Raw genomic sequence first — 25721 nt, 5'->3', positions numbered from 1 at the left:
TGCGTTTTATGGCAATTTAATAGATGTCAATTTCTATTAAAAATAATAATTTTTATTCATAATTATTATCTTTGACGATAAACAACACCAATGTAATTGCCTGATTAGATAATATCATATAAAGCTATAACCATAATAATAGATACATAGAAAAATTAGTTAATCTATTTATGAACGTATAGTGTAAACACAACTTAACTGAAGATCGTTATATGAAACCTAATGGAACGGGGCGAGCTTTTGTACACTAAAAAACAATAGAAAAAGTATTCAAAGAACGGGATTCGCCGTGATGGTGGTGGGGGAAGTTAAAAGCGTACCGAAAAAAATTAACAGAAAGCTATTCAATTTAGTTGAAATCAGTTAATCCAATGGGGAACGGTCGAGGCGGGGCGTAGGCCCTAAATCTGGCCGACGATTGGGTGCTCGTTAACTGCGTTTGCTGATGCCATGGCAACCCACTTGACGGCGCCAGTCCGCAACCGACCGCGATCAGAAAAGCTCGCGCGCACTTTGAAGTGAATCAAGTCTACCGTTTTACGCGCCACCTCAGATTAAAACGCGACCGACGAGGACGTCAATCAAAAAAATAACCGCGCGTCAGGTCCTTAATCAATCTCGAAGGAAACCCTCATCATCATTTCGTATTACTTCCATGGGTGATTAGATTTTATATAAAAATAAATACTCTTAACACTTTGTCATCATCGACAATGTCGGATCACGAATTAAGTGAAGATGAACGCGAAATAAACGTTCTGGACACTGACAGTCGGTTATCGCACAGTGATAGTGAACCGAGGAGTCCCCGCAGCGCCCGTAGTCACTGTTCAAGCCCGGAAAATTTACCGACGACACATTCATCAATGACATCGACAACAACGTTGCCATTCAGTATATCAAATTTACTGGGTAAGAATTTCGAGGAGAAGACAGAAGATAGCGAAAGGTCTGCCAGAGATCTTTATGAACAGGGACTTTTGCAAAGGGGGGCCGCGTTGAGCGGTTTTGTTCCTTCCGGGTTTTATGGACAGGGTGTTTTGAGAGTTCCGGCTCATAGACCGTTGGGTGGTAGCAGTCCTGGGGCGGTTTTCACACCGTGGGCACTCGGCCTTGATCCGGTCCTGCAAAGATCCGCCGCTGCCGCCGCTTTTGCATCTCAAGTTGTTAAGGACAGATTAGCAGGTAGGAATTTTAATTTTGACATTATTTTTAAATAAATAAAGTTATTACATATATATTAAGAATAGTATACAATTATGTATAAACACATTTTGACAGTTGTTTTTTAATCTGTAAGAGAATTATGAATGTTGTGGTTTTAATCCACATGAAAATTAATTTAATGAGATATAAGATTATTTTACTTTGTAATTATGTATGTTATGGTTATGCTTGTGGATTTTTTAAAGTATTCATTAAATTAACTTATTACATTCAAAAATACTTTTCACCAGTCACGAATGTCTAAATTTTCTGGTTTTTTTTTGCTTTTCTAAGCTAAACTGCTGTTTATTGTATTTATTGTAAATTTTTGTATGTAGGCTCATTAAGCTCATTATAAGTTATGATGGCAGAAGTATTTTACTATCATCTATAAAATTAACTTAAGATACTTCTAAAATATCATCATTAATATACCTAATTATGATAATATGAGAATAATATTAGGATCTGGAGCAGTCATAAATTGTAAATTGTTCAGTATGACCTCCATTTCCGATTATGTCAAACATGTTACATGTTTCCTATTAATTATTACTGGATTTGTACATCACCACTAAACCCCAAACTAGAGACACTTTGCAGTAACGAGTCATATTTTGGCATCAATACATCATTTCATGATGACTTATTTGTTTTATTATATCGCTAGAATCCAGTTTGTAATTCAAAAAAAAGTGTTATATCAGCTGTGATGTCATATTATTTTTTTCTGCACACAACTTTGAGATTGGTTATTATTATTATAGAGGCAGATCGCAGTCTATGGACATATTTGAAGTCTTTTCAAACAATTCACCAACTTAGATCAGGGTGATAGTGTAGTAGCAAATTCAAAAGGTGTATTCCATTCCGATGCCATTTGATTATAGCCTCTAGTGAGTAAATGGTTGTCAATACAACAAAAATATTTTAGCTATATTAGGGATAATCTTCATTTAGGAACCTAAGTCGGATACCATAAGACATGAACTTGCTGTAGCATGATTGATGGTTACACAAATTTGCCGCAACTTCCCATACAGCTTATTACTATTAATTATGCTTTTCAAAAAATTCTACTGTTGGTTTGTTTTTTTGACACATGAAATGGTTATAAAAATATCCAAATACTTACTAAACGATGTCACTACATCTTTTTCTGCTTTTTGTCTTACTATTAAATTTATGGTTGATGTTATTTTTTCTGCAAACATGAAGAGACAATCAAGTCAAGAATAATAAAAGTACTCCATGATGTGGGTGAAGAATGTTTCCAAAAATTGCTTCATTAACACCTCTTGAGCTTGCTACGTATTACTTACTTTCAACACTTTGAAGTCTTTGGTTAATACTTTCCAGTAATTTCTAAGCAATAGATTACCTGGGCATATTGTATCTCACCAGGGAGAAGTTTTTAGCGACCAAGAACTAGTGATTTGCCACAAAAATTTTTTTTTAAGATTTTCTGATGGAAAAAATGTATACAAATAATCCACTGCAACTCATATCTACTTCACTTCTGCAAATCTTTCTTTTGAATGCTAATACACTACTAATTCCTCTACATTGGTAGTATTAATTTCTAATTTCAACCGTTTTGAAATTTCTAAGCCAATTTCTTCTGACATTTTCTGTGATAAAAATTTCTGCAAAATTTATTGACACATTTTAAATGCACTTGCATTAGGAGATCTAGGATATAAAAAGTGGAAAATAAATCATGACTTTTTTTAATTTAAAAACCGCATTATTTATTCTAAGAAAAGGCGTGGTTTTGTCTTAAATACCATAAAGTTCGTTGTGATAGTTTTTTTAGTAGTTTTATTTCGAAAACATTGAACACCTGTGCTGGTAAAATGGTCCCTGGCTCAATTTGTTTAAATTACTTTTTTATATTTTCATCTTCTTCCAACTTCACCATATTTATCTTGATAATGTATTTTTTATCTCTCTAACAGACTGCTTGCTTGCGGTTGTATTGATCATCATAAACTTATTGGAAATGATCATCTATGCAAATTGCTAAAAATTTCTCCAAATGATGAACAGTTCATTCACATTTCTTGGTTAAAAACTTTATATCAGGTGCTCTCTTTGTCACTTTGACAATTGGTAATTTATCTTTTATTTTTACTAAAACAGTTTAATGGGACCTAATTTCTTACTTGTTTTCTTAAATAACTTGATTTCCTTATATCCAAACCTGTCCAAGTCAGCCCCGTCCTAACCCATAAGTAGTATTCAATATCCTAAATTTACCCCAACAATCAACCGCTAAGTTTTCCCCAAAATTTCAACTTATTCCTAAATCCAAAACACGCGCGACCAATAATTTCCAGAATTTTAACGTTATCCTAACCTAATTTAATCCCTGACTGAACCTAATAGATCCAACGTTTCATATTAGTAACATATTAATTTTATAATAACCAAGTTGCTGAAGCATTTTGGAAGTGTAAAGTGAGAACAAGGGCTAATCTCTGCGAAATACCAGAATGCATGGTTGAAAGTACAAGCAGATCTTTTTTTATCATCATTTCATTATACAGATGCTTATAGAATTTTCTCTTGTCACAATTTCGTCACTTTTTTGCCGAGTTAACAATTTTATGATATTTGACTGTGAGATCAAAACACAGCATGTACACTTAAAACATTGGCAAAAAACTTGAATGGTGCAAAAACATTCTGTACTAGAAGATCGTAAGTACTAGATAACTCTTTGAGATATCAAAACTGATTTATTACAAGTTTTTCCATACTATACCACTTAGACATTTTTTGGCACTAACTTTGAAAAAATATTAAAGCTTAGACTATAAATTCTGAATTATCAAACGAAACAAAAAGATGAATTATGAACACAAATATGTTTTTATCACTTAATAGAATCGACATATGTAACCCAAATGGTAGTTAGAATTAGAAATAAAATTTTAAAATTCCAATTTTGTGTCTTCATTTTACTTCCACAAAATGCGACGATCGAATAACGGAAGAGGGTGTGGGTTAAAATAAGTATACGAGGGTTGGTACAAGTGAGGTATAACGGGGGACTGTGGAACGTGGAAGCCGCCGAAGTACCTGTCATTTTCACTTAGTTTGGGAAGGTGGCGTTTCGACCCCAATGTAACTGCAATATATTGTATAGCATCCCTCCTATCTCGAGACCGTTGGAACCGCTGCATGGGATATACCTACTAAAGGAAGAAACGCTCCCAGCCGTCGGTGGCGGTTTTTCGTTTTACGACTGTCAAGTTTCATGATTTTGGCGGACGCGACGGTAAAATTTATGTCCCGAGGATTTTTCAAGTCCTATTCGCGAAAGTAGAAGCGCAATATTTTTAAGAAAACTAGGAGTTTATTTATAAATTTAGGTAGCTAGATACGCAAATGTAGATGTGTATGGGTTATTATGTTTGATATGGGGTTTTATCGGTTTTAGTCACGATATTTGATTGAGTGTTGGGTTCATTGCTACGAACAGGGTGTATGATAAGCAAATATATGAAACAACGAGAATTGAACTATGATATTAACATAAATTAATATTTTATTAACATGCAATATTGAATATGTGTTATATACAAGGTTATTTTAAATTATCTTAGCAAGTTTTGACATTCAGCAAGATAAAGATTTGGTAGTTTGACATAAATTGAAGCAGAATACATAAATCTAAACAGTTAGAAGTGGCATCTACTGTTGTGATACATATTAGATAATATCCCAAATACAGTGTATTAATTAATTATCGTACCCGACGTCATCATTGCAAGTATGCAACCAAAATCACAGTATTGGTATTGCAATACGCGATTTGCGTATTTGGTTGAATACTTGAAATGATGACTGTCAAAATAATCTACTATGAATACAATTTGTTGCTGCACATCTTCTTCCAATGTTGCCAATGATTTTGACAGCTATGCGAGTGATAAAGCCGAGGGAACGAACTTGTCGGGTGCTATAAATTTAACATCGTTTGTTCATTACATCACAACCGGAAAAGATCAAATTTATTCGTGTCATTAGAAATTTCATAAGACTTACATATAACTCCAATTATCTACTGATGCTCTTGCTTGAAGAGAAACTTAGTATTGATAGTTTAACGATGCTGGTTTGATGATGTAGGCGGTGTATAAATCGGAAAATTAACATTGATAAATGGAGGATATTAAGTTGTCACATACGAATATATAATATGAGGTGGTTCATAAAATCGTCTAAGATTTCAATGCATCCTCTTATTTTTATGTACTTATCTACAGTTTAATTACACGAAGATTTTTTTTAACTCATCACTTTGTTAATTATTGACCTTGTAGCAATTAACGTTCTATTTTGCGTACATGATTCGTCGATTCGCTCTATCTACCGGATCCTCTTTGATTTTCCTTGTACCTATAACCCGTCCGATCCAGTCGTTTCGACGATCGAAAAAGAGAGAGAACGAAGGGTCGTACTTAAAAAGCGGCTATAAATTACGAAGACGATAAGGGCGCTATTTTAATTAGTTCACTTCGAGGCAGCGACCGAGCCGCTGTCGGCACGTAACCGAGCGATCTGGTGGCGGCTTATGCAAACTCGTCGCGGTCCTGGGACACGTGTAACGCGCCATTTAAAATTTGCATAAGTCCTTTCTCTATCGACGTCTACCATCTAAAGCGGTATGCACGCTAATAGCGATCGCAAATTCCGTGTTGTTGCTCAAAATTACGTGAAAACTAAGTGTTCATTAACAATTAGATATTAGATTTATTAAAAAAATTGTAGCATGATTTATTTCATTTATTATTCAATTATAAGTTTTGATGTGCATTTCTTTTTTTCTGCACTGTACATAATGTAACATCCTTATACAGAAATACTCCTAAATGTAAAACGATTTATTGCTATTTTATGATATGCTGGTAGACGTAGACTGAAAGTAGTTTATATCTGAAATGATACAGGTTTTTAAGAGTTACACCTGTTGAGAAAACCAGATTTCTACTATATTAAGTTAAAAGAATAGTTTATAAATGTATTCCTAGTAAAAGAATCGTTACCTTATTTTTTAATTGAGCCATAATTAGTTTGCTTTAAATGCACGTGGTCGTATCTTTTACGATGAGGCAACCCTTTAACCGCAAAGTACACCGTTTCGGAAAAGTTTCGTACCCACTTAGGTGGTTCCCCAGTAAAATGGCGCACTTAACGTAAACCGCCCAACAGCGGCGACGAAATTATCGTTATGGTCCGCTTAAAATTAGGCGGCGCGTCGTTAAAGTTATTAACGAGAACCGCGGCATTTATTAATTAATCGGTTTCGCGAATTTATTGGCCGTCATTCGTATCTTAATAGGCGGTGTGTTTTATGTGGAAAATGCATTAAGTAGTCCGTTTCATTTACTTACTTATTTACTAATTTTATACTATGTACTTATAAATAATGTATTTAGTACTCGATAACCAAATGTTCTTTATCAAATGTTGTTACCAAATTATTTCATCTTTAAGATTTCAATTATTAATACTCGTTGAACATCCTTTCTAAAGTGGTCCTTTTGATATATATTGCTTATATTAAGTTTAATTGCTATGTCACATGTTCACCTCATTGAGTGCCCTAATCACGTGTCCATCCATAATGTGCCTTTTGGACATACTTCTCAAGAATACACAATATGATCTAAATAATCTTAGTTTTCTAATAACTCTTTTAAAGTCTTTAACATCAGGTTCAGTCATATTCCGAGAATTCCTGCTACTCTACATAACACTTATATCAATAAAAATAGTTATTTAGCAATTTGCCCATTATAGAGTTATGATGAGATTATAAAATCATAGTCAAGAAACTGGCAATTATTAAATCCATTATGAAAATAAGATCCTGTTCATTTTGTTCCAACAAAGGCAATATTTTCAAAAGTGCAAAAATCATAACGTACAAAATGATGACTTTGCAAGAAGCACATATATTTTATGTTAACTCGATGTTTTGATATTGTATTACGCGAATTCAGAGGAAGCAAGATAAAGCGAGAAAATAACAAAAGTACAAAGCTTTCCAATCCGAACCTCAAAACTCATTATATTACCATTTGAAGTGGTAAGGTTCAGATGTTAGGACATATCTTGGAGCATTCGATACTCGTTGTAATTCTTATACTGTTTCAAGAAATTCCTTTCATGTTTGAATTTTAGAACCAAAGCATTATGTTTTTATGCTATAATGAAGTGTGAGGTAGTGTAGTACCTTTCCTGTTCGCATCTTTAATGACCCTCACAAAGTTCAACTCGGTAAGTTAGCTACTTCTTAGGCAAAGAGTGTTTTTAGTGGAATCTCTGCGATCAAACAGGAAATATACAGAATAGCTATCATAGTGAAGAGACGTCTGTTTCTAGTTTAAACTCTTCGAATTAAAGCAGTTTCAATACCTTCGATTAATGATGCTCCATAGCGAAATAATTTCCTGGCTATGTAGGAAGGAAGAAGTAAAATTTTTCAAGCTGATATTAATGAAGTCGAAAATCATCTTCGTCCAGTTTTGCAAGATTCTATTTCTTACTAATACTTTTCTTCTTAATGGTCTATGATAACTTGAACTGATATAGATCTTATAGTCCTCACTGCCGCTATACTGAGATAGTTCCAGTCATGGACAAATGGCTATATCACGAAGATGATATCGGAAATTGTTTCTGCATATTCTACTCTCCATTATCTCAACTCGTTTTTATAAAGTTAGTAAATTGGAAGCGTTTATGGAAGGGATAAACAAGTGAGCAGAATGTATCAAATTGCATATTGTATATTAATCTACATTAAAGCTCCAATAGGTTAGGTGTCAGGGGAATTCATTCTACTTGATACATATTTAGAAATACTGAATCTCTAATGCCGAGATTACTCACAAAACTGTTGTAATTGAATTTACGAACCTATCTTGAACCTACATCTTTCTATGGCATAACTCAAGTTCTCAAGTACTCCGAGTATTGGTAAAAAGCACAACAACCTGCACTTCATTGATTTGGTTTGATGTTGGTTTGAGCATAGTGCCTGCTAAATATAGTTATGAAGGGCTGGAGTGAAGTTGGTGATCTTTTTCAAGAATGAGCTGAACACAATGACAAAACAACTTCAAAATCGATCCACCTACCGCGCAAATCAAATCAAATCGTAATTAATCATATGCAGTGAAACCCAATTTGAAAACTCTGGGAGATGAAATTTAAGATCCATAAGGGAAATTTTTTGGTAATCTGTTTTAGCAAATGAATTATTTTGTGACAACTTTAAGTAAAGTTTCTCTGTACATTTTATCAGATTTTCTATTAGCAGTTACCTATAAAATATTAGTGTACAAGAGAAACGATTTTAATTTCTTATTAAAACAAAACAATCGGCGGAAATCTCTTTATATATTGAAGTATGTTAAAGAAGGTATGAAGGTAAAAGCTGGAAAACCTCGAGAGACTCAAAGCGGGTGAGCAGATCGATACGCATTACGTATAATAGTGAGGCAGTTTAAATCCAAGCAGGAAGCGAGGGCCGGCGAGAACTTTTAAAACTGAGCCCCCTCCAGGGACAAAATGGCGGCGACTGAAAGCTGCGTCGAGCTTCGTGGCGAGAGCTTCTCGAGATCTTTCCTCTCGTTCGCCCGTTCGTCGTCGACCGGGGCGAGGTAATTCACCGAAGTGTATTAAAATTCAGCCGAGTTATGCCCCTCGTTTAAGGACCGCGATGTAAATGGGCCGTTTTTGCGTTCCCCCGGGGAAAAAGTCGAGCTTTTTTACGCGCCAGCTGCCTGGTGATGTTCTTCATTATTCATAATTCGGAAACGATTATTTTGCCAGGCGGCGCCCCAACGGCAATAGCTCCTGGATATGTCGAGTTTCCGTTCCCTTCTTCATCTTTCTGTCTTTTTTTTTTGTTATTATTCGCTTCCATTCTGACACATTTTCCAACATCGCTCCCGCCTCAGCAATTACGTTAATAAACCCGAATTAGGAACGGAGTGATTTGCTAGCTGATTTTTTAAACAAGAAATCTTAAAAAATTACAAATTAAATTGTTTTTGAAAAATTGTACTGATGTACTTAAGTAATTTCTTATACCATGGATGTATAACCTTGTTGACACTATCTCGGTTACTTGTATGTCTACGGTTCCTACCTGCTGAGCAACACGTTCTTGTCCAACGACGCAGAGCTACCGTATGTAGTCAATAAGTTACGATCGTATACACATATACAAGTTTATCTGGAACATTTTAATGGAACATACTACGCCGATCGGAACGAAGCGCACCGCAAAATTCCGATTCGCAAATAACTCATTCTCGTTTTCGCTATCAAAATGAATAATTTACCTCTTCAGCCAGAGAGTATTGGGAAAAAAACAAAATCGAAACAATACGAGACGAGATACCTGTAATACCGTCGATAGTCGGCCGATATATTGAAAACGCATTAACCCCGCGACCATCATTTATTTACTTGGGCTAAAACAATTGCTCGATAATTGCCGAGCCGTAAACCGAGCAGAGTGCCCTCTAACGGGGACGATGTCATTAGCTCGCACGGCCATTACACCCACCCCGCTCGAGGGCGACAGCAATTGTTCAATTTCCAAACCCCCTTTCACGTTGTCTATCGCTATATTCGTTTCGACCAACACGCGATATACTATTATTATATATATAGTACTTATTATTGTATTAGGAAGTGTTATTAAGTATGAGTATTTATATATTTCGTTAAATTTCATATGACCAATTCGTTTTTTATAGATGAGTCATACCTCTGCATATCTCAAGATTTAAAAACGGTATGGTTCTTGATCGATTGACTGATTCAAAATATACTGTATCTAACGCGTGGCATAAACCAGGTTATGATTTGAAATGTTATAGAAAGCTCGCAACAGGCTCCAGAGAGAAAAATTAACGATAATCAAGCTAGCTGGAGATAGATCTGGAACAAAATGGGTTGATACCCTACAGAAAGAAACCTACAACTTCGAAAACCTATCTCTAATTACAAATTTTAACCGCAGTAACACAACAATTTAATATTGATGTATTGTATCAGCACGATCAATATTCTGCTCATTTATAACTTGTCATGGCGTAATTTTAACTGTAATGCATTGAACATTTCATTCCGTCTATATGTGCTATTATAAAACATTCTGACAGGTACAGATTAACATGAGTAACTTTGCACGCTTCCACTAGAAAAAATCTTGTTGAAAAATTTTCGTGGACTAATTATAGTTATGGTACTTATGTTCCAGAAAAGGAAAGCAAAAGGAATTTTTTACTCAGAAGAATCAATCATTTTTATGTCTTCCGGTATTAATTTAGGTATGCAGAATGTACAAAAAGAAATACACCCATCTGTATCATTCTACACATTCCTTAATCTGTTTTCAATTTTGTCCCAGACATTTCTCACTCCATCCTTCGTTTCCTCAATATCATCCCCGACATCTTTCAACATATGATATACATCACACCAATCAGCATTTGATCTGAAATCATTCAATATCATTGTTGACCTCTCTGATTATCGTCCCTGACCTCTTACGATCATATCTTACCTCTCTCATTATCATCCCAATATCATCTTTCATTGTGTTGTCTGGCAGCTTTGTATATTTTTCCAAACATTTACCAACAATGTTCCAATCCTGTGTCAACATCAACACAATAGACTCCCTAACATCTTTATCATGGTCCATGCCCTCCCTAAACATATTTCCTAACTACTACATTATTTTTCAATATTGAATTTAACTACTTTCAATATTACCCCAGAGATAGTCCTTAATAATATTGGTATCGTCTTTAGTACCTATAAGTATTAAAAGAGATTAGTTAGAGAAGAGATTAGTTCTGCTTCGAGATTAAAGAATGCTATGTTGTAAAAACGTAAGTGTGGTATATAGCTCGTCTAATCCATTCTACTTACCCCACGTATAGCTCGGGTCGTGTACTACTTGAGAAGGTATCCTCAGTGAGGATCCAAAAAACCTCACTGAGGATTTTTCCCTCATTCGCTTTTTTAAGAATTCTCTATTCATCTAGAGCATTCTCTACCCAACAACACAGAATAAATATATTCTGGAATATTGTGGTTTACCTCTAGGTGCTCTATATATCTATAAACTCCTTCATGGCAGACTCCTTAGAGCTCAACACCTTCTTGGCAAAGGTAATCATAGAGTGAGGAGCTGATTTCCTCTCGATGAAGTATCACTTGGGAAAGAAAATAAAGTTAGGTTTGGTTGGAATATTGTGATTTATCAAGCTTTAGGTGATCACTAAATCTATAAATTCCTTCATGGCTTCATGGTAAACTCTTTCATGAATTGTTCATTATTTCAAATAAAATAAAAAATATAAGAAATTTGAAATGATATCTTGAAAGTTCTATAATTTGATGAAATTAAAAAAACAACATATAAGTGCCATAAAAAAAATAATTAATTTTATGGCGAGTTATAACTCAACAAAAAAAAATTGCGGTATTCACGAGTAATTTGCAATTATTTGAATATTTCGTGTTCAATTAAGTTGATTGCTATATGGTGTTCTTTGTTTCGAACGCTACTTTTTTTAAACAAGATTACCATGGTGGAAATTAACAATTACACACTCGCGATTTATTGCGTAAAGGTTTAGATTGTTGCGGCAGATAGAATTCAAATGATATGGCTCGTAATTGTTTGTGGTGCGGTTGTTGTTGCTTCATAGACCATTAATTTTGTAAATTGGTGGTGAACAGCAAGAATGAGTAACGGGCTAAATCTAAATTTTGATTGAAACAACGCAAATTACAAGATAATTTTCGAGGTAACAAAATTGTTTGTAGCTTTTTTTTATCATTTTTATTTTATCTGTATATTTAAAGAATTCAATTACAGGAATCCCTTCAAATTAATAAAACTATGAATGCTTTTAGCATTCCACCCTTTACGGTTAAAATAATCTTAAACATTTCGCGACTATCGGAAATAAAATATTTATTTCCTTACGTATCTTCTTCGTAAATATCGTTTTCTTTATAAGGAGATGATATTTTTAACGGACATCCTCTTCGTTCTATAAGTAATGTTATTATAACTGCCGCGGTAAAAAGAATACGACGCTTCACAAAGCTGCGCGCTAATGACAAAGGAAAAGTAGTAGTCGGTTAGCGACAACTCGCCGAACTCGTTAGTTTCGGTAGGACAATTTCCAGAGGTAGCGCAATTATCTTCCGCCATTTTGGATACCATAATAAAAATGACCATTTCGTTTATGCCTCGTCACGTGAAAAGATCGTTAACGGAACCGTCCAATGGAAACTCACCCTGTAATAGAGTCGGTTGTTGGTTATATTTTGGTTTTGCTTTTTTTTCGAATGAAAAACAACTCCTGGTATTTTGATGGGATCGGTGGACTGCGACCGTCCGCCTGATTGATGGCGGGGACGGATGAAAACGAATTTCCCATTAACTATTCAGCGGTGGTGCGGGACGAGGGTGAAAGGTCGGCTTAGGAAACTAATAAAATACTACCGGAAGTGACCGTAAACACACTCCAAATTGCGTATTCGAATTGGACGACGAACGACCGTTTATAAGAATTTATGTTACCTCTGATTTCTTTCTCAAATTTACACTTCTTTTTCAGTTCGACCTTTTTATAATTCATCCTAAATAAAGCTATTCGATTTATATATAATTTTGATTGCAGTGTTTCCTATGACGAGAAGAATTGGACATCCGTACCAAAACAGGACACCTCCCAAACGAAAGAAACCGAGAACGTCGTTCACAAGACTTCAAATAGCCGAATTAGAGAAACGATTTCATAAACAAAAATATTTAGCGTCGGCGGAAAGAGCAGCATTGGCAAAAACTTTGAAAATGACCGATGCTCAAGTGAAGACGTGGTTTCAAAACAGGCGAACGAAATGGAGGTTAGTAAATATTATTAATTTATGCTATACTCAAATTAGTACTATACTTAAAATACGTTGCGTTCTGTATTAGTTAATTAAATTTTTAATATAATACGTATATACAACAATCTAACACTAGTACTAGAAGTCGTGCGTCTCTTAAAACTAAGAGTGTTAGTTCTACATAGTAACAGTGCTAGTGTAAAACTAGAAATAACACTAGATCGAGAACTAGAATCATTCGGGTTTAGCCGTACGTCTCTAAAGACGGCTAAACCCGAATGATTCTAGTTCTAAGTATAGTGTTAGTTCTAGTTTTACACTTGCACTGTCACTAGAACTAACACAAGACTTAAAACTAGAATCATTCGGGTTTAGCCGCACGTCTCTAAAGACGGCTAAACCCGAATGATTCTAGTTCTCGGTCTAGTGTTATTTCTAGTTTTACACTAGCACTGTTACCATGTAGAACTAACACTATACCTAGAACTAGAATCATTCGGGTTTAGCCGCACGTCTCTAAAGACGGCTAAACCCGAATGATTCTAGTTCTAAGTATAGTGTTAGTTCTAGTTTTACACTTGCACTGTCACTAGAACTAACACAAGACCTAAAACTAGAATCATTCGGGTTTAGCCGTCTTTAAAGACGTGCGGCTAAATCCGAATGATTCTAGTTTTAAGTCTTGTGTTAGTTTTAGTAACAGTGCTAGGTAGCGCTACTTAACACTAGATATCACTATGTTGCATATTTTTATTGAACTAAAACTAGAACTAACACTAGACCTAGAACTAGAAACATTCGGGTTTAGCCGTACGTCTCTAAAGACGGCTAAACCCGAATGATTCTAGTTCTAAGTATAGTGTTAGTTCTAGTTTTACACTTGCACTGTCACTAGAACTAACACAAGACCTAAAACTAGAATCATTCGGGTTTAGCCGTCTTTAAAGACGTGCGGCTAAATCCGAATGATTCTAGTTTTAAGTCTTGTGTTAGTTTTAGTAACAGTGCTAGGTAGCGCTACTTAACACTAGATATCACTATGTTGCATATTTTTATTGAACTAAAACTAGAACTAACACTAGACCTAGAACTAGAAACATTCGGGTTTAGCCGTACGTCTCTAAAGACGGCTAAACCCGAATGATTCTAGTTCTCAGTATAGTGTTAGTTCTAGATTTACACTTGCACTGTCACTAGAACTAACATAAGACTTAAAACTAGAATCATTCGGGTTTAGCCGCACGTCTCTAAAGACGGCTAAACCCGAATGATTCTAGTTCTCGGTCTTGTGTTATTTCTAGTTTTACAGTAGCACTGTTACCATGCAGAACTAACACTATACCTAGAACTAGAATCATTCGGGTTTAGCCGCACGTCTCTAAAGACGGCTAAACCCGAATGATTCTAGTTCTAAGTATAGTGTTAGTTCTAGTTTTACATTTGCACTGTCACTAGAACTAACACAAGACCTAAAACTAGAATCATTCGGGTTTAGCCGTCTTTAGCGACGTGCGGCTAAACCCGAATGATTCTAGTTTTAAGTCTTGTGTTAGTTCAAGTGACAGTGCTAGGTAGCGCTACTTAACACTAGATATCACTATGTTGCATATTTTTATTGAACTAAAACTAGAACTAACACTAGACCTAGAACTAGTACGTCTACCGTCTACCGTAGACGTAGACGGTAGACGTAGTACCACTAGGTTGGTGTATATTTTTGTTGAACAAAAAGGAATTTGCAAAATATTTAATAGAAAAGGACGTTGTATGTTTTAACGATAACAAAGTTCGTTTGTGCAAAATTATTAACGAGCTTTTGTTAATTAATATTACCCCCGCGCGGTTTCGTAGCGCCTTAATAAGGGGGCCTAATTAGCAAGAGCGCCGCGTAGTTTAATTACGATGTAATTAAATATGAAAGCACCGCCGTGCCGCGCCACCGTTCAGGACTGAAAGCTTGGGCTCGAAAAGCTCTGGGGAGCTTGAAAACGCCCTCTGCGTTAGTATCTAACGACGCAAGAGACGGTGTTGTCAAAATGTTTTGTCCTTCTGGATATTATCTCATGCGAGGATTCTAAGATTTCAAGTTTTTAACAATTTACCATTTAAATGTTTATAAAATGTGTATTGTCGATGTAAATATGGAAAAAGAGCGGCGAATCGAGCGACGCGTAATCCATTTACGATTTAATCCTTTTCGGCCGATAAAGTCGGACGCTAATTGCGTTGATATTTTCCGGTTAATCTGTCCGTAGCCTGGGCGCGACGTTAAATAATTAATAAAATTAATTGCGCGCCGTATGTAATTTGACAGAGCGCCGCAGCCACCGGCGGGCTAATTTATATTATGTGGCAACGGCGTTAGCGGGGTTAGCTGCGTAAATCATAATTAAAATGTCGCCGCCCCCGAACAGGGCGTCCCAAGCCCGGCCCTGTTTTCCGGCTTAGAGCTCCGTTAACGCTCCGTTAATAATTGAACGTCGTCAGCGATTAGCTTGACGGTTTTCCCCCCACACTAACAACTGTTCACAAACTAAATTTAAGAACATATTAACACGTCAAACTACAATACAAACTCTAATTGATCCCACAATCTTAATTTTATTCACCATCTAAACTTTCTACATTGAAGGAATAAATTATATTGATCACAGTATATACTACACAAAAATTGATGGAGGAGATTTTTCATTTTAGAGGGGCACTTTGAAATAAGCGGGAGTTGTTTTAGTTGACGTCATATCTAATTCAGTGTCGAAAATTGGCGAACGTCTTAAATAAAACTTGCCGTCAGTCAACGTTGAGCGATGAATATTGCACGTGCCATCGCCACCGCCGCCGCCGTCTCGGCCCCTTTTCAATTTTAAAATGTCGCGCGTCGACGGCAGCGCGAATATCACTGGGACGCGCGGACTCCTCAATAATTCGAGCGCTTTTGAAAGCCGCTTTTCGACGCATCAAAAAATCATGAACGGACTTTTAAACCTTTTTCTTCCTTCCGTTGTACTCACACTTTTCACTCGATCAAAATTGAATAAAGGCGAACTGGAGAAACAACATTTTATTTATACTATATTATTTTATTAAACAATAAATCAAAGTAACCCAAAACGAATAAAAATGATTGTGTTGGAGTTACTTGAATCATATTTGAATCATACTTCTTAAGTAAGCATAAAATACACTACTTCAAATTCAAAGTTTATGTACACAACACTGCGACAACCCAGTCAATGCAATCAATCTAGATAATGCAAAGGCATTAAATAATCTCACTAAGGATGCCAGAGCAGGAAATAGTTTTGATGTTCGCAAAATAAATGCCGAGTAACGGAAGCTGTAGAAGCACAATATAGGGCTGTGGGGCTGATTCCACTTCCTCTTAGTAAACTAAAATCTTCATCCAACCTCATTAGTTGTTATCTAAAGAATTTAGGTCTGGAGACCTGGCTGGCTAAACTTCTACGAGCTAAAAGCGATCCTGGGGTAATGCTCTTTTAGAGGTGTAGTGTCTGTGGGACTGATTCCACTTCCTCTTGGTAAACCAAATTCTCCATCCAACCTCATTTGTTGTAATCTAACGGATTGAGATCTGGAGAACTATCTGGCTAAATACCACCGAAATACGTTCTTGGGGTAATGCTGATTTAGAGGAGCAGTGACTGTTCTGTACAAATGAGAAGGAGTTCCATCGTGATGCAATATTCTTAACCGTCCTACCAGAGGAACAACCACCAACATTGGCAGAAGTTTTTCTTCGAAAGATTGTAAATAAATTTGCTCAAGACAATTTTCAAAAATAAATGATCCTATACATTAACACTAAATGTACGATAAAAATTTATTTTCTATACTGGCATGAGGGTTGATGGTCCTCATGAAAAGTCTTCTAGCATCAGATGCTGAACACGTTGCAGATGGTATGGATCAGTCTTGTTAAATAGCTGGGAATTTGTTTTCAAGAGTACATTTATTTCGGATAGCTTTGGAGAGATTAAACTAATGCTGAACGACTTAAAGGAGGTGTGTGCAAGAGCTGGGCTAAATATCAACGAGGAGAAATCAAAATTTATGATAAATCTTGTTCCCAGCTCTAACATCAACATTGGGGATAATGAGATTGAGAGGGTTGATAGCTATGTATATCTTGGCTATGAAGTTCGTGTATCGAGAGATAATCAAACAAGCGAAAACAAAAAGATCACACTCGTATTGGCAGCCTACGGGAAACTTAGAGACTTATTTTATTTATTTATGAGTTGAAAATCAGGTAACAAAAGAAATGATTCAATTAACTGAAAACATTTTATCGCGTAAAAACTTGAACGAAAGATTTCGTTAAAGAGGCAATGCAACAATTGGATCTGAAAACACCTACAACTCGGATCAGAGCGGTTTTAACTAGGAGATCCATTCGGGAAGAACATTAAGCTATTTAGGCGTTAAAACCGTTGAATGTGTGGTTCAGTCGGCGTCATCCGCAATATATAATTACACTATTCAACCCATAATATCTGCTGATGGAAAACTTCTTTCCCTACTTTTAATTGTTTTAACCCTTTGTGTCCCAAGAAGTCAAAAATTTTAAAAGTTTGTGAAAAAAATATTGATATAAAACTTACATTTTCGTATATCCTGAAAGTGTTAAATAAGATGCTACATTAAAAATTCCTGGAAGCCGTATTTATTGAAATTAAGGAATGAGACTTATTCTAAATTAAAGCTCAAAGCTTTCTCTTTAAAATGATGTATAATAATTGTTGGGTTGGATTGGAAAAATATTGAGAAAAAAAATGTTGAAATTAAACTTACATTTTGATATAACCTAAAAATGTCAAAAAAGATGCTAATTTAAAAATTCCTGGAAGTCGTATTTATTGAAATTAAGGAATGAGACTTACTCTAAATTAAAGCTCAAAGCTTTCTTTTTAAAATGATGTATAATAATTGTTGGGTTGGATTGGAAAAATATTAAGAAAAGAAATGTTGAAATAAAACTTACATTTTCGTATAACCTAAAAGTCTCAAAAAATATGCTAATTTAAAAATTCCTGGAAGTCGTATTTATTGCAATTAAGTAATGAGACTTGTTCTAAATTAAAGCTCAAAGCTTTCTCTTTAAAATGATATATAATAATTGTTGGGTTGGATTGGAAAAATATTGAGAAAAAAAATGTTGAAACAAAACTTACATTTTTGTACAACCTAAAAGTGTCAAAAAAAATGATAAATTAAAAATTCCTGGAAGCCGTATTTATTGAAATTAAGGAATGAGAGTTGTTCTAAATTAAAGTTCAAAGCTCTCTCTTTAAAATGATGTATAATACTTGTTGGGTTGGATTGGAAAAATATTGAGAAAAAAAATGTTGAAACAAAACTTACATTTTCGTATAAACTAAAAGTGTCAAAAAAGATGCTAATTTAAAAATTCCTGGAAGTCGTATTTATTGAAATTAAGGAATGAGACTTGTTCTAAATTAAAGCTCAAAGCTTTCTCTTTAAAATGATGTATAATAATTGTTGGGTTAGATTGGAAAAATATTGAGAAAAAAAATTTTGAAACAAAACTTACATTTTCGTATAAACTAAAAGTGTCAAAAAGATGCTAATTTAAAAATTCCTGGAAGTCGTATTTATTGAAATTAAGGAATGAGACTTGTTCTAAATTAAAGCTCAAAGCTTTCTCTTTAAAATGATGTATAATAATTGTTGGGTTGGATTGGAAAAATATTGAGAAAAAAAAGGTTGCAATAAAACTTATATTTTCGTATAAACTTAGTAGAAAGTACCGATAGTTCTAAATGCGCCGAATAGATGACTACAGTTTAAAATGAGTGTTTAAAACTACCGGTACTTTAAAGTACCGCCGGGATACAAAGGGTTAAAAGAAACCTCTGACACCTTTAGACTAAGGGTAGCAAATACAATGTTTAAAGCTGATAATATTTACGTTTTGACATCAAAATCTGGAAAATTAACATCAGCATATGAGAAAAATTGCCTTCAAAGTGTATATTTTCCAAATACTGGTTCCAAATCATTATTATTATTGGATTCTTGGGTTAGCCATTGTCCTGAAGTTATTAGTGAAGTAACTCCATTAGACGCTAATTTGTGTATTTGATGATGTATTTGATTTGTGATGTATTTGGTTTCAGGATATCGAAAAATTTTATTAGAAGATTTTATGACCAAGTTATTTTTTACCAGGATGATGTCAATTTACATCATATATTAAAATTGCAGTCCCTAACGCGTAACCAATTGTCTTCACCTAGGTTTACAAATTCTTTCTATCCTTCCCTCGTACTTCACTGGTCTTTTCCCAGCTCCACCCTTAGGAAAACCCATCTTAACATCTTCTCTCAATCCTAGTACCCATCTCTAATACCTTGTTTGTACATTCTCCAGCAATCCTTGTTCTTTCCATCCCTATACTTCTGCGCCGTATATCATTCACCAAGCCTTCAAACATAATCTTGCTTTTTCACACATCCCTCCCAAAAGTTCTCTCCTCCCATCCCCAAACCTGTCCCATCACCCTGTTCGCTCTTTTTACCATCGCCCTCAAGTCCGACCCAACCTTATTACTCTTCGAGAACCCATATCCCAGGTACTACTCTTTCACTTCCTCTTTCTGCTCCCTCCTTATGCACAGATTTAACTGTACAGTTTTAAATTTTATTTTCAATTTCATGATCATTTTTTACTAAAAATATCCTAGACCATAGATCATAACCTATATCATACTGATTTTACTCATGCAACACATTATTACTTCTAATCGAATCCATATAATGTCCCACATGATATATCATCTCAACACAATGTTTGATTAACACAGTACAGATACTGTATCGCATATAACTCATCAGTTTGGCAGACAAACGATGTGAATTGTGACGCAGAAACTATAGCTTCTACTCCATGCATAACTATACAGGTCAACATGTATCATTAGTCACTTATATTAGTTAACAATACTGTTTTTTTAGAGTATTTTGCAGAAGTATGCACGTTTCAAGTAGTCTAAATAATAATTAAATGAGTTTCGTAGACTTAAAGACAGTCACATATTTCTTTGAAAACCGCGATCACCTCTAAGTAGGTTTTTAAGTGGTCAAAAGAACTAAAATTTATCAGCCCCCTTTAGATTTACGACCCGAGACTCGGTGTTACCACTTTTAATGCGGATTCTTCTCAGTCCCCTTAAGAGGCTACTTTACCATACAGCTCGGCAAATTACAAAAAACATACATTATTTATGAAAATATTTGGATGAAATTTTGTACATAGCTTCTTCTAACAATTCTACATAACGCATGGTGAAAATTTTTAAAGTTTTCCAAAAAAAGGGGTTTTTTTCCTCAATATTATACAATTTGGTCGTTCTTTTTTAGCTTGCATGATAGTATACTTGAAAATAGTAATATTTTTCAAATAAATTTTTTCAAAATTTTTAGTTATAAAGGAATAGTTTGTAATTTGCTAAAATTGCAAAAAGGTAGCGTAAAAATGAATATTTTCCGTCAAGATTCCCACGAAGTATTACCACCGCGTTAGTCCCGCCTCCTGCCGACTGAGCGGCGCTGACATCGACTCTCTTCATCGAAGCTCCTTGTTTTATCTATTACTTTTTAATGTGGTAGAGAAAATAATCATTTCCAAAAGTACGTTTTGAACTTTATTTTCCGTGATTTTCTACTAATGATTATGTAATTTAACAAAATTTTTGAATTTATAGTCAATAGTTGTTATTTTATTGTGTACTATAGTGTTAGTTTAATTTAGTTTGTGTAAAGTTTTTATAAACAATGGGTAAGTATGTTCATCTAAAAAACTACCCCTTAGCATTTGAAGATGTTCTCGAAAAAGGAGTAATAGACGGTAATAATTTACGATATAAATTTTTATAAAATCTAAAATTTCATATTTTATAGTCCGAGATTCAATTGAAAAATGTATTCATTCCGAAAGGTAAGTTAAATTTTATTAATTTTATTGTATAAACTGTGATACACATAAAAAGGACTTATTTAAAAAGAATAAACCATCACAGTAAAAATTAAAACGATACATTATTTGAAGCGATACCATAAGTTAAATAATACAAATGATGCAGAACCAAATACTGATGGTGGAGAATAATCCATTCAACTGCAACAAAACTCGCATTAAATTTATTAATGAGTCAAAAGAAGGGCTTAGCAGCTCATTTCTTTTATGTTTTATGTGCGGGATAAAAAAGAAGCTTTACACTGAAGAAAGCAAAAAGTCTATTGAGATAAACTCTGCTGTTGTTTCTGTTATCTGTCGGTACCGGATATACACAGGCTGAAGAATTATTGTTATGTGTGGATATACTATTTATGTTAACAAAAACATTCCAAAAATATCAAGAACCCGTAAGTGACATGGCATAGCAGTCTATGAAGAACGCAGGTAAAGAAGAATTAATTTAGTTACAGCTTCAGGAGAAGTAAATAAAGACTGAATAAAGACTGTAAACGCTAAACGCTCGAACAACATCAATTACGATGCATCATCCGGAGTGGTACTGCTATAAAATAATTGTATACAATAAAATAAAATACTCGTGTATACAGGGTAATTCAGGTAGGTAGCGAAAGCCGATCAGGGTAATGATAGCAATTCGGTTATAATTTATGAGTGACATTTCACACGAAGAATATAAAAGAAAGAAGAATTTATTGGAAACTTGCAAGATGGATGCATTAACAGAAATAAAATACAAATTCTTACCAGAAGCTAAAGTACCAATCAGATATGGATCCAAGAAAGGTATCTGTGCCTAACTGCATCGAGATTTGGTGATGTATGTAGGATGAGAAATGACACGTCTTGCTTAAATAAAGTTAAATCAATCTTGTACTCGAAATTTGCTAGAAATAATAACACTAAACATGGCCAAGACTATGAATGACTTGCATTAAAAAAATTTGAAAGTAAATATAACTTGCCAGCAAACTCTTGAGTTCTATTCATCCGTAGGATGTATGGATTCTTAGTTGCAAGTCCAAATGAAACAATAAAAAACGAAAATGCCATCGTCGAGGTGAAGTGTTCAGCGAATTTCAAGAGCTTACATCTATTCAACGATGGCAAATTAAAATTTCCTAAAGATTTTTCTAGTCAGGGCTGTTTTATTTATTACACTATTAGCCATATTTTGTATACTTCAATCATTATTTAATATTATTATTAATTAGGTATTACATATTATTTCATTTACTTATACAAGGTGATGCAGACCATGCAGTCCATTTTTTTAAACAGAAATATTAAAAAAGTTCGAATGAAAAGTAATAATATTCATAAAGGAACCACATTTATTCAGCTATTTTTTTGTTTAATTTTTGTAACTACCTGTTTTCAAATAAAATTACTTACACGGTTACTCTGAGACACCTGTATATCAAACGAACGCATAATAATACAACAAAGATATAATTTATAAATGTTGTACCGAACTTTTCACATTCCTGTATTGCAAATATATCTATTTTAATATAAAATGAAGTTATAAATGTTATTTTCGTTTCAAAATGATATAAATGTTTTATGCGTCGCAAAATTATTTATTGCATTTGAAATTGATTTTTGCCTTACATTCAATTGAATTATAAACCCATAATCTTAGATGTTCTCAACTTCTTTCTCTAATTTCTCTATTAAAAAATTAATATTCTATTCATATCGAAAAAAAGCATTAAAAAACTGATATTTGCGTAATGTAAATTGTTGTGAACCAAAATACTTAAAAAAAACAAACGTAGTAAAAAAGTGGGCTAAATAACTAAAATAATAAATAAATTGGAAAGTCAATAAAAAGATTGATTGTGATTCGTAATTAAGAAAAAGTGTTAATAAATAATAATATTTAGAAGAAGTCGTTTAATTTCTTCATTAACAACATCGACGAGAAAAAGAATCGTAATAAAATAAACACGATGTTTTTTTTATCTATAAAGGGTCGGGCCTAGTAGAAAATAAACTCCGCCTCGTTGCTTCCGAACGTCCGTCGTCTGCGCCCCTCAGAAACTGACCGACCTGGTAAAGTGGGCTCTTAACGTTTATATTAAAATTCCGGCCATTCCCGCGGTTCGGACTTCTAATCGCCGATAGCCACCGTCGAGGGTGCGCGTTCCTTCGCCGTTGTAAAAGAGAAATAATAAAGCTGACGACGGCGGCCGAAGCAGACCGGCGCGCCGTCTTCCAACGAAGGCTGGTATTAGCTCGCTGTGTGGCGACTGTCAATTGTTAACGACGGCGCCACCGCCTTGTTAACACGATATGTCCATTACCGGACAGGTAATTAAAAGGGCGAGCACTTTGTTTTGAAGATCCGGTCCGGTTACCATTGCTTGTTCTCTTTTCATTTTCTATCAACTTTTAACCAACAATGTACAGATTAAGAAAAAAAATTATCTTAACTTCATCAACTTCTTATTAAATCTAAAAGATTAAATCCGCCAAGAGAAACCCTATATTGTATATTGTCATCATGCAACTAATAACATCAGAAAACTTTCACGAAACTGTCAAAAAGTTTCGAGATCCAGCTTAAACAAGTACTAATCAAATTAATGGTCATTCACTTGTTTCTCGGCACTCTGTTTCGTGTCGGGTCCGTAATAACAAGCTAATAAATTGTCATTAAAATAGTCTTTTTTTTTTTGAATCACATTTGTATTAATTAATTTAATTTCCTGCCGTGTATCGTTAAAAGTTTTAAATAGCGAAAAACAAAGCAACTAGACGAATGCGTCTAATTAAAGAGAAACTTAGTTGGTTCTAAGCGCGTATCGAGTGGGGGCGCAATTAATGGAACCATTTAGGTATCGCTAAAGTGTCGCTCTCTAACGGCGCGGATGCGAACCGTGTCGGACACCGAATGACAATTAAGAGAGGCATGCATTCTTTACGATTACTACTTTTCACGATTTCTTCCTTTACATTTCCTCATTTAAATCTACATAACATATTTGATTTTAAATCCAACAAAACATGTTACATTATATCACTTCGAACCACTTTCTGAAGTAGGTTGCAACATGGCATCCGAAACGTCAAACCTTTTCTTAAAAAACGCACGAAAATTTCTAGTGTTAGTTCTAGTTTTAGTTCAATTAACTAAAAAATTTGATGTTTAGAGCCTGGAATGGCTATAATGTTCATTGGAAAGTTGTATTGGATGTTTGATATAGCTAGGACATGATTTGAGAAGCTCACACATTCTCTAACTGCTAAGTTCACGAACAGTCGACGCGGGAAGTTTGAATATTTAAGCGACCAAACACTAGACCTGTGTCTAGCTGCATTATTGAGTGAACTGTGCTGTCGCCGGTTGAATAATGCACGGGCTTTTAGGGTGTCAAAAGCGGCCGTCCCACGTGGACGTCGCCCGCACGTCACTTTACACTACGCCCGGACGTGTTCCCACGTGTTTCTCAGAGACTTCATCATTTTCGTCGAATCTTACAACAACAGTTTTTCTTCGAATTAGAATACACAAACTATATTTCTTTTTTTTTCTTATCATAAGATATCAGAAAAAAATGAGACTTCCAACATAAAAGTTTTATTAAGTAAATCCTTTTAGAGGTTTTATTTTATTGAACACGCACTATACTTCAAATACACATTTAAATTCCGATCAGTCTTTAAGAGAGCGGAACAAACTATTTCCGCCATTTAGTGCCAAAACATGTTCGCACTTTAATGCCATTAAGAGTATTACCGTGTTACAAACGAAACGTTACGGTATAAAGAATTCTAATCTTTTTTTCATTCGTTTTACAGACGCCAAACTGCCGAAGAAAGGGAAGCGGAAAGACAAGCGGCCAACAGACTAATGCTGTCGTTACAAGCAGAAGCTCTCAGCAAAGGATACATGCCGGAGAACTCTTCGCAACCTGCCGGTCCATCCGATACGGCTTTAAGCGCTTTACAAAACTTGCAACCTTGGGCCGGTCCATATAACACACCACAACCTGCTTTGGCAGAATCTATGTGCTAATAAACTGAACCAATGAGGACAATCAAGAAGAGAATGTGCTCTAAGTTTTGTGAAAAGACAAAAAAAAGACACGAAAAGCTGTGTAGTGCAATAGGTTGTTCTGTTTGTTCCCGTTAATATTAATTTTGCTTAACAAAAAATTAAAAAAAACTTTTTGTGAGATTTTAGTGTGATTACTGTATAAAATTATTATTATTACTTATTATTATTATTGTAGATAAATTAAGAAAAAAAAATAATTATAACGCTAAGAGTAGAACATGTTATTAAAGATAAAAAAATAAAGTATGTATTATGAAAAAAAAAAAGAATTTTTTTGGCAATAAAATCTTTTAAAGCTTCCAGTCTTAAAAAATCACAGGGGCACAACCTATTTCTTGTGCTACCTGTTTTTTGTTTTCCCATCATCACAAGACGATATTATACTTATAAAAATAACTTTAGGGGGGCCATTTTAACGATATATACTTATTCCTTCGGACAATAATCACCGGAAATTGCCATCGTGTTGAGTTCGAAATGATAG

The 25721-nt window shown here is 34.6% G+C and overlaps 1 protein-coding gene and 1 long non-coding RNA gene across 2 annotated transcripts; one reads left to right on the top strand and one right to left on the bottom strand.

Moving 5' to 3' along the window:
• The first annotated feature begins 487 nt into the window (after positions 1 to 487).
• LOC111426045 (T-cell leukemia homeobox protein 3-like) lies at positions 488 to 25494 on the top strand. Its single transcript, XM_023060389.2, has 3 exons — positions 488 to 1185; positions 12945 to 13170; positions 24979 to 25494. The coding sequence occupies exons 1-3, from the start codon at positions 714 to 716 to the stop codon at positions 25193 to 25195; spliced, it is 915 nt and encodes a 304-aa protein (XP_022916157.2). The 5' UTR covers positions 488 to 713; the 3' UTR covers positions 25196 to 25494.
• LOC139428995 (uncharacterized) lies at positions 21120 to 22516 on the bottom strand. Its single transcript, XR_011639702.1, has 2 exons — positions 21919 to 22516; positions 21120 to 21312 (listed from the first exon to the last, which is right to left on the bottom strand). It is a non-coding gene; the product is annotated as an uncharacterized lncRNA (long non-coding RNA).
• Positions 25495 to 25721: the final 227 nt, after the last annotated feature.

The sequence above is a fragment of the Onthophagus taurus genome, chromosome 2 (assembly GCF_036711975.1).
Source record: "Onthophagus taurus isolate NC chromosome 2, IU_Otau_3.0, whole genome shotgun sequence".
Taxonomy (NCBI): Eukaryota; Metazoa; Arthropoda; class Insecta; order Coleoptera; family Scarabaeidae; genus Onthophagus; species Onthophagus taurus.
The sequence above is the reverse complement of the archived record's forward strand: the minus strand, read 5'-3'. Positions and strand labels throughout refer to the sequence as shown.